The sequence below is a fragment of the Argentina silus genome, assembly GCF_951799395.1.
Source record: "Argentina silus genome assembly, chromosome: 21".
NCBI classification, from domain to species: domain Eukaryota; kingdom Metazoa; phylum Chordata; class Actinopteri; order Argentiniformes; family Argentinidae; genus Argentina; species Argentina silus.
The window spans coordinates 12,375,436-12,385,435 of record NC_139675.1 but is presented as its reverse complement, the minus strand read 5'-3'; the positions used below and the strand labels follow the sequence as shown (position 1 = coordinate 12,385,435).

At 45.5% G+C, this 10,000-nt stretch overlaps 1 protein-coding gene across 1 annotated transcript in view; it reads right to left on the bottom strand.

The window, feature by feature from the left end:
* bnc2 (basonuclin zinc finger protein 2) overlaps window positions 1-8,883 on the bottom strand; it is a gene marked incomplete at both ends in the record, with an annotated part of 66,638 nt that extends 57,755 nt beyond the window's left edge. Inside the window, one exon of the mRNA XM_083692761.1 lies at window positions 8,782-8,883. Coding sequence (XP_083548887.1) covers window positions 8,782-8,883 — 102 coding nt within the window. The remainder of the gene's footprint in view (window positions 1-8,781) is intronic.
* Between the last annotated feature and the right edge of the window lie 1,117 nt (window positions 8,884-10,000).

Here is a 10,000-nt window from a genome sequence, read left to right as displayed (position 1 = left end):
CCCTTTCTCCAACCCACTACAAAACATCCAATTATTCACACATGACCCTACAGTAGGTATTGCCCTTTTTCATCAAAATACATTTTTGTCCCTTCCTTGATGAAATCACAGATCTGAAGCGACCTGTTCTGAAAAGTGATTTTATTTTTTTCCCCCACCGCATTGCTTTTCCACCAATCGCGTCATCATGTCTGATCGGTCTCCTTCCAAGCAAAGGGGGGGGGGGGAGAAAGGAAGGATGGAGTTTTGAGGTACGAACAGGGCCCGGTATCTCTGGTTCTGTGTGGGTTCTTATAAGGAGGGAGGGAGGCAGGATGAATGCATCTCCAGAGGGTTCAGAAACACGGTCTCTCTTCTCCTCGGGAGGAGCAGGGAAGCAGCTACCAGCTGACACTGACCCTGTGGGACGACCCCGCGTGTCCTTTATTGATCACTATCAGCAGCCGCCTCGGGGGACAGTCAGGGACGGGGTCAACGTACACCACAACACCAGCCCTGGAGGCTGCAGGCAAGATGTACACACGCACGTGCACGTGCACACACGCATGCCCGTACACTAAACCATACACGCATGCACGGACACACAGCACACACACACACACACACGCACACTAAACCACACATGCACACGCATGTGCGGACGCACACCCACCCACACACCCACCCACACACACACACACACACACACACACACACAAAGGGCCAACTGTTTTAAATCAGCTGTCTTTATCTTGTACACGGCTGGTTATAGAGTCTAGTCTTTTCAAGACCGCCCTCATCCCCCAAATATATAGTTGTTTTCTCTCAGACGAGATTAAATCCTACACATTATGATTTCTACTGTATAAACCAATAATACAGAACGTGTTAAAGAACAGTATTGTTCATAGAAAGAGTTAATCAAATTCAAATATTAAATCCAATATTCTAAATTCGAAAAAAAACCGAAATGCATAAACGTATAATATCTTCTCATACTGCTGTAGAAGCATAATCTGTTTGAAATCGGCAACATGTGTGTCAATATCATATAGTCGAACAAACAGAATATCTCAGAGATGCACGCACGCACACACACACACACACACACACACACACACACACACACAGACACACAGACACACACAGACACACACACACACACACATCTGAATATGGAATATGAAGACAATGTGAAGACATAGTGATAGATCTCCAGAGCATTTTAATATTCAGATGCCGACTCCAGAAAAATAGGGAAATGGAGGGGAATTAAAATCATGAATATTAAAATCCACTTGAAACAGAGAAGTGTTACAAACTACGCTGACAAATGTTTATTAAATGGCATAACCGCAGCAAATTAAAATAACCCAATTACTCGAAGTCAGATTTCGGATTAAATTAAAAATAAATAAAGAGTATCCCTAATTGGACGTCCACAACATAACACACGAGTAAATTAGAAAAGATAAGTTCAAAGCAAAAATGTTTTGCACGTCATATGTCCGTGAACTGGCCTGAGGGGAAATATGCGGTGGCCATAGTATGAATGGCACCTTGTACTGGATGTCCCTTCTCACACACGTCCACTTGAAATGTCACACACACACACACACACACACACACACACACACACTGTACAAGTGCTCGATAGCCACAGCCACCTCCCCCACCAGACACACACACACACACACACACACACACACTCACTCACTGACTCCCAACACAAAGGCCGCAAACAGGCCGATAAAGGGGCAGAGAGAAAAGGGAAGAGAGAGAACCTCAGAGCACCTCAGAGCCAGGCGAGTGCACGCGCACGCACACACACACACACACACACACACACACACACACACACACACACACACACACACACACACACACCATCCAAGACCTTAATTAGCCTGCTCCCATACTGTAGTTAACACAGTCTGAACTCCTCGGGGGAGTGTGTGTGTGTGTGTGTGTGTGTGTGTGTGTGTGTGTGTGTGTGTGTGTGTGTGTGTGGCGGGGGGGGGGGGCATGGACACACCAGGGCTGGGGGGGTGAGTAGGGAAGAAGAAGAGAGGGAGAAGGAGGAGGGAGGAAGAGGAGGGAGGAGGAGAGAGAGAGGGGGGGAAAACTAGCCTCTAGGCTCCATTAAGATCCCTAAGATCCTTCTCTCCCATCTCCCGTCCTGAGAGATGCCAACGCAAACACCTCCGTGAGCAGAGTCCATCCAGAACCTGGACCCGATTGAGACCACCCAACCGACAGTCGACACCCCCCCCCCACCTTCTCTCTGCTACACTAAAACCCCTTTGTGTTCCCAAAATCCACAGTAAGCATACGACAGAGTGTCTCGCAATGCGTGGAGCTACACACTCTAAGTCGTATGGACGCATAACCCTGTGGGTTTCTGGGGTACGCACTGCAGTGGCTGCGGGCTGGGGGGGGGGGTGGGCGGGGCGGGGGAGGAAGGGGGGGGGTCTTGATCTTGTGCACACCCAAAAGCGGTCCCCTGACCCCTTTTTAATGACGCGGTGACTATTTTCCCCTAGAGCTACTTCCTCGGTCTGTCACGGGACCTAGGAGTCTTAACTCGGCATCTACTGAGGGTGAGGGTGGGTGAGGGTTGTGGGTCTGCAGAGAGAGAGAGAGGGAGAGAGAGAGAGAGAGAGAGAGAGGGAGGGAGAGAGAGACGGGGGGGGGGGGCGTCTCCTCCACATATCCTCTTTCACCTCTCCTATCCTCCAGCCAAGAGACGCTTCAGATCGCACCCGCGCACACATGCAGCCAGAGCCAGCCACGGAGAGAGAGGGAAGGAGGGAAGGGTCCTCTCTCACACACACACACACACACACACACACACACACACACACACACACACACAGGTATTGGCTGCATATGGCCGCCCAGTGAAGAGAAAAGCAGGGAACGCAGGCTTAGACTGTGGTTATCGCACATTCACACTCAAACACACACACACACACAGACACACACACACACGCACGCACACACACACACACAGACACACACACACACACACCTGCTATTGATAAACAGGCATCCACACACACACATGCCGACGATCACGGAGATGGGGACAATAACACACACTCTAACCCGCACACAGATGTACCATATGGACCCGCTATGAGAGTAAAACAACACACTACGAATATACTGCGCTTACACACACACACACACACACACACACACACACACACACACACACACACACACACACACACACACACAGACACATAGGCAGCCGCACATGTATGCAACAGGCCAGTGCTCCTCGGGAGAGAAAGAAAGAAAAACAGCCCGTAAAAATACCGAGCGCACACACACACACACACACACACGGGAAAAGCAAAATGAGCTTCCATAAAAAATATCACACTTTCTCTCTCCTCACACACACACACACAGTCACGCAGCCCTCAACTGATGAGAAAAGACAACACTCCACTCTCTCACACACACACACACACACACACACACACACACACACACGCACGCACGCACGCACGCACGCACGCACGCAGAGCCGGTACAGCCGGTACAGCCGTGAGTGTATCAGTATGTTAATAGGCAGATTAAGGGCTCTCTGATCTACGCTGAAGAGGATGATATTAACTCAATTGTTGACTCAGACAAAACCAACTGCAGGATGCTATCCAACAAACATGCCTGCTAGGCCTGGGGTAAACACATTCATCATACTTACAGTACGCTTATTGATATCATTAATAGACCAGGAAACAGGTGTCAGACACACAGACACAAGCAATACAGGTGTCCCATTGTCCAGAGTAAAAAAAGCATCAATGAAATCCGAAAATATAGGCTAGACTATCATTTTCTCACGTTTGAAAATGTCACCTACAAATGCTATGAGGATGAAGAAGAGGACCTAGAATTCAATTTGGAGCGTTAAAGAGATATTGTCTCAGACGTAGAGAGAGGTCGGTGAGAGGGAGGATTGCAGATAGGATCAATGTCTCGGTAATGACCTGGCTGTAGAGAAGTCCATCACACACGTCAATGTATTGACAGAGGACGGCACATCTATCCCACCCTCCTGACTGGAGCGGGGGTCTCCACTCCGACACAGATACATCCCTGGGTCCTGAGGAGAGGAGTCCACAACTCTGTACATCTTCCCTCTCTCTCTCTCACATCTGAAACACATTTCCCCTCACACACACACACACACACACACACACACACACACACACACACACTCAAGACGTCTTTGAGCTGTCTGATTTGTGTTTATTTATATCGTCTAGGAATTGAAACTGATGAGGATGTGTTCTTGGTTTGGGAATATGGAGTGAGTGCAGATGCATTTGGGTTTTGAAATGCCACTTGACGGAAGGTATTTGATCTCAGACAACACATACGAATGCAAAGAGGTTTAAATGATAGAAATGCTAATTGGTGAAAAGTGTAATGGAAAATCTATTTCAGAATAATCCAATGTAGAGGCAGGGCATATGGCATTTTGATCTTGATCTTATATTATTATAATATATATAATATATAAAAAATAAAAAAAAAATAGAAATAAAGGATTATTTGAAAATGTGTTGAAATAATAGTTATTACAACTATTATCAGTTTTGATAGGCTTGTTGGAAATTGTTTCAACAATTATTTTTATTAGTAGTAGTAGTAGTAGTAGTAGTAGTAGTAGTACTATTAGTATTGTTAGTTATTATTATTATTATTATTAATAATAATATTATTAATATTCATTAAAGGCCTTCATTTCAATTGTGTTTATTTGCAAAACCAAAGTGTTTATCCAGATACTGCCTATAAAGATGAAGCACATTATATTTTATATCATATTATAAGATCAAGAAAACCGTTTTTATCTTCTGTACCAAGTCCAGGTGTCGGCCCATGGTCGACCTGTCCACTTCAAAGAAAGCCACGTATATAAAAAAAGGAGAGCTATTTAAGAGAGAGAGAGAGAGAGAGAGAGGAAGAGAGAGAGAGAGGAAGAGAGAGAGAGAGAGAGAGAGAGAGTTTGTGTGTGAGAGAGAGCGTTAGATTGAGAACATCCACCGGGCTGACTGACGCTCTAAGTGCTAGCGGGCCTATTTTACGGATCTTCTTCCTCCGCCTCAACGGCATAAGACCTTGGAATAGATGTGCACTGCGCGGCACATTTTACGAGCCCAAGTAATCCTCAAGTTGTTCCACACCCCTCCGCTTTGAAGCGCAGGGGAAAATAAAATGACATGGCTTAATGTTGGTTTATTGGGGGGGAATTAGTCGTGATGGAGCAATTAGGGGCGTAGTATCACTTAACTGCGGGCTGTTTAACTTGCAAAGGTCGATATTAATATCCACGCGAGAACCGAGTGGCAATTATGAGTCAAAATATGATTGCGCTATGAAGCTAAAACTAGAACATCTCTAGCTCATTCTAATTCCTGATGTTTTACTGTATTTACATATGGGAAGAATTTCCGTGCAGGAATAAAGACGATGGAATTAATTGACAGTATTTATTTAATCCATGTTATTGATTAAAATCGTGTGTCTGCTCTTGTTGAATATCTATAGTCTAGAAGTTAATGGTTACGAACCATCTAGTCAAATAGGCCTATCACTACACAAACGTTGCGGTAGGGCGAAGGCGAACGTATAGAGGCCTATCTGTAAATTAATATGAGTAGGTTTATAGGTTTAATCTTCGTTATAATTCTTCATTTGTCTTACAGTAATTACAAATCGTCTATAGCAGGTTGTTTGCATCAAATGTGCATTCCATCATGAGACAATTGTCTGTAAGAAAAACGGACGCGTAATGTGCAAGGCCTGCCATTTCTGTGATTCGTGGTTTTCCGCTTGTAATTCTTATCAATAACTTCGAATTCGTTTCTTCAAAAGAAAATCCCAAACTACCTAGATACGATATCTAAACAAAATAAAACATTCTAACTATTTAGTCCGTCACTTGAATGCTTGCCCTCACTCAGGAAAAAAAGACATGCATTTTAATTGACATTATAGAATATTTCCTATTTTGAATGTCTCAAATAACCATCCCTTGATGAATGTTTTTCTTCTGTAATATGAGTAGCAGGTGTTTATAGTGTGATGCCGGCTAATTGTCGTGTTGTGGTTGCTAAACCATAGATTAAACATAATCAAAACAAAACGTAAAACAGAGATTCAACAAGGTTAAAATATTATTTTTACAATTCATGTTTTGGTAGGCCTAATTCATAGATCTGTTTTTGTTTCTTGAATGTGACATTTACCGTCCGTGTAATTACACACCTGATGTTTTCTATATAAAGACGGAGGATTGAAAAATGTATTCATGCAAAACAAATCATTGCATATTCCTAGGGACCTACATGGGTGCTTTTCGGTGAACATATAAGTTAAAAGGATATCAAATGGTTTGGGTTATAGTGCATGCCTTCGTGCAAAACCACAACCAACAGCCTGCGACCCCGTCAACATCCGTCTACACACAGCTGTGTTGCTTCTCCATCGATCCGCATTTCAATAATTTGCCCTAACAACGATAAAACGCAACCATGCTTTATGTCACTTAGCTGATCTTTAAAGAGAGAGAGAGGGGGGGAGGCAGAGAGAGAGAGAGAGAGAGAGAGAGAGAGGGAGAGGGAGAGAGAGAGAGAGAGAGAGAGAGAGATTTGAAACACAACCCCACAACGCTCATTTCTCCCAATACCCCAGGGCGCGCCAGCCTCGGCAAACACAAAGTCATTATCGGTTAGATTCCAATAAGGCAGTCTGTCAAGGAAGGCTTCTTTGGAGAATTTATGTCATGCCTACTAAACATGGAAGATGCCTTCTAAGTGGTGCGAGGAAGGATAAATAACAGCGAGTCCCACAGCTGATTATATTGAAACAACGGCGCGCATTTGTAAACGTGCGTCCCGGCAGATGCTGCAAGCAGGCGCGCAGGGCCATACACCTGCGAGGAGGAGGAGAGGGAGAGAGGGAGAGAGAGAGACCGCGGCGAAGCATCCTCGTCTCAAAAGCAAACGCGTTCTCCGTTATTCCAATCCACTTGTCAATAGCCTGGCTGTCGTTTCTATTGAATTCCCCAGCTCAAGGTATATCTCAAAGTAGCGTGAGGGGCCATGAAAAATATGTGGCGCAGATGTGCATCAACAAAGTGCAGCCACTGAAAAGTATTTCAACCTGGTCTCATAGGTATCTCATCATCTATAGTGAGAGTAAATCGAATGAAATGAGATCATTTATTCACTGAATGAGACCAAACAATTACTACACATATTATGATGCACATCGCTCAGTCAGGGAAATATTGGCAACATCTAACCGTAAATTTAAAAAACTAAAAATCTTTCCGACACCAACAGGACACGTTTGTTAAATTTAACAACTCAACTCCCAAAATGGCTGTTTTAAAAGTAGTAGACTATACTTCAGAGAATGAGGACACAGAAGTTTATTTTCAAACTGGGAGAGAGAAACCATGGCGAGGGATCCGTGCGTAACAGCGTGTGCATGGTACGGAGAGACCCGTTATGATTAATTACAAACTACCCTCCTACTCAGCTCTCTCTCTCTCTCTCTTTCTCTTTCTCTCTCTCTCTCTACTTCTTACCTCAACGTAGTCCTACAGTAAATCACCAAGGAAACCAAATAACGCCCCCATATACCCCCTCCCTTAGAAATACAGTGTATGCGCGCCTCTTCGTTCTAGGAACAGCTTCTCAAAATACATAAAACATATGTACTGTAACATATACGATAACGGGCGAGACTTGTCGGAGGAAATGTGAATTTCCTTCAGTCGGGGTATCCGTTATCACTGTTCCAGGCTAGGGCTATTCATTCACGGCTCCTCGGCTGTTTGTTGCCCGTGTTAGGGGCTTCCTGCCTCGACCACATGAAGTCAATTAGCGGGACCCAGAGGGCGCCTCGTTCCTGGTCGTTATCAGTGCAGGGTTACCTAAACACTACAACTGCCGCGTTTTAACTCTACTGCACTCAGACAAATTAACGAAGAGTAGGGGTGAGGGTATGCTACTGAAACAAAGCATGGCGTAATCCTTAGAAAGACTTGACTTCTTCTAGTAGTCCGTTTTAAAAGCATTTCCTTCTTGTAGTCTTAGAAAAAAAGATGCTGTCTTTTGTGGAAAATAATATGCGATGCAATTACACGCTGCACAAATTGGGGTCATTATTGCAGGAAGAACATGTGCAAGTGTGTAAGGTCAGGTGCACATAAATCCAAACACAGAGAAACAGACCTTTCTTCCTTACACACACACACACACACACACACACACACACACACACACACACACACACACACACACACACACACACACCTACACACACATACACTACCTCCCACTAGTTATAGCGTTTCTATTTATAAAGTAAATTGAATATGGTGTATATGAAAACAAACAAATGGAAACAATTGCGTCTGAATATTGCAAAAATTAGCAAATGCAATCAATAACAATCTCAATCAGCACCATCAAAAACAAAACAGTACCACACACACACACACACACACACACACACAGCAATACCAGCAGCAGCTAACAACACCTGAACACACAACAACAGTGGAACAGAACAGACAAAAATAAACAAGAAAAAAAACAAAATCCCCCAAAAAACAAAATGACATTTAAAAAAATAAAATAAAATAAAATAAAAGATATAAAAATACAAGCGAGAATAAAGAAATTAGATCCAAACAAAAACAACAAAGAAGATAAGGAACCGGGGTGGGATGGAGGTTGGGACGGTTGTATAAAAAGAGGGACTTACCTGATGGGACATTCTGAAGAGGAGGTTGCTGTCACCGCTGCCTTGTTGCCATGTCCCCATGAAGCCCGGCTCAGCGCTAGCCGGTCTGGTACTGAACTGCATGGACCCCTCGCCTGCTCCCTTAGCTCGGCGGCTAACGATGCTAACGCCAACACCGGTGCTACCGGTGCTCACACTGGACCTGCTGGAGCCGGTGCTGGAGCTGATGACGGTGGTCTGAATGGTGGCCTGGTTGGGGTTGTTGTTGGGGTTGTTGGTGGTGGTGGTGGAGGTGGAGGTGGAGGTGGTGGTGGTGGTGGTGGAGGTGGAGGTGGTGTCTCTCAAGGTGGACTCTGGTGCCCTCTCGTTCTCTGGGTCTCTGGGCGCTCGGCTGCTGCTGCTGCTGCTGCTGCACTCGCTGCCTCTCACATCCAACTCTGCCTCCTCGGACTAGAGAGAGAGAGAGAGAGAGAGAGAGAGAGAGAGGGAGAGAGAGAGAGAGAGAGGGGAGGAGGGAGGGAGGAGAGGAGAGGAGAGGAGAGGAGGGAGAAAAGTGAAGTCAGTGAAGGTGGGTTCTTTTTGGGGTTGGACGTTTTCTCTTTTTTTTTTTTTTTCTTCCTCTCTCTCTCCCTCCTCTTCTCTTTCCTCTGCTTCTTGAGGAGGATAAGGAGAGGGGGAGTGACGAAGAGAGGTTTCTTGGCGGCCGGTCGCGGCCGGTCGCGGCACGCACGCGTGTGTGTGCGCGCGTGTGTGTGCGCGCGCGTGTGTGTGTGGAGTTAATTCTCGAGGAGAGAGAGCTGCACGGTGTATTTCCTTAGGGGCCTCTGGTTGGAGGGTAGGATGAACAGAGTGCTGAAGGTAAGGAGGAAGGAGGAGGAGAGGGATGGGGGAGGGACAGAGGTGGAGGGGGGGCAAGTGAGGGAGGAGGGGGAGAAAAAAGGGGGGGATGGAAGTGATGTGGAGGGGTTGATGGAGAAGGAGGGGTGTCTCTTTTTTGTCAGCGGCCCCCTTTCCTTTTATCCAGCTGTCAGTCATTTAGTATATGGGCTGTCCACAGAACATACACACACGCACACACACACACACACACACAGAAACACACACACAGAAACACACACACACACAGAAACACACACACAGAAACACACACACACACACACACACACAGAAACACACGCAGAAACCAGAAACACACACACACACACACACAGTATATACCTATCCAAATACATAAGTGCTG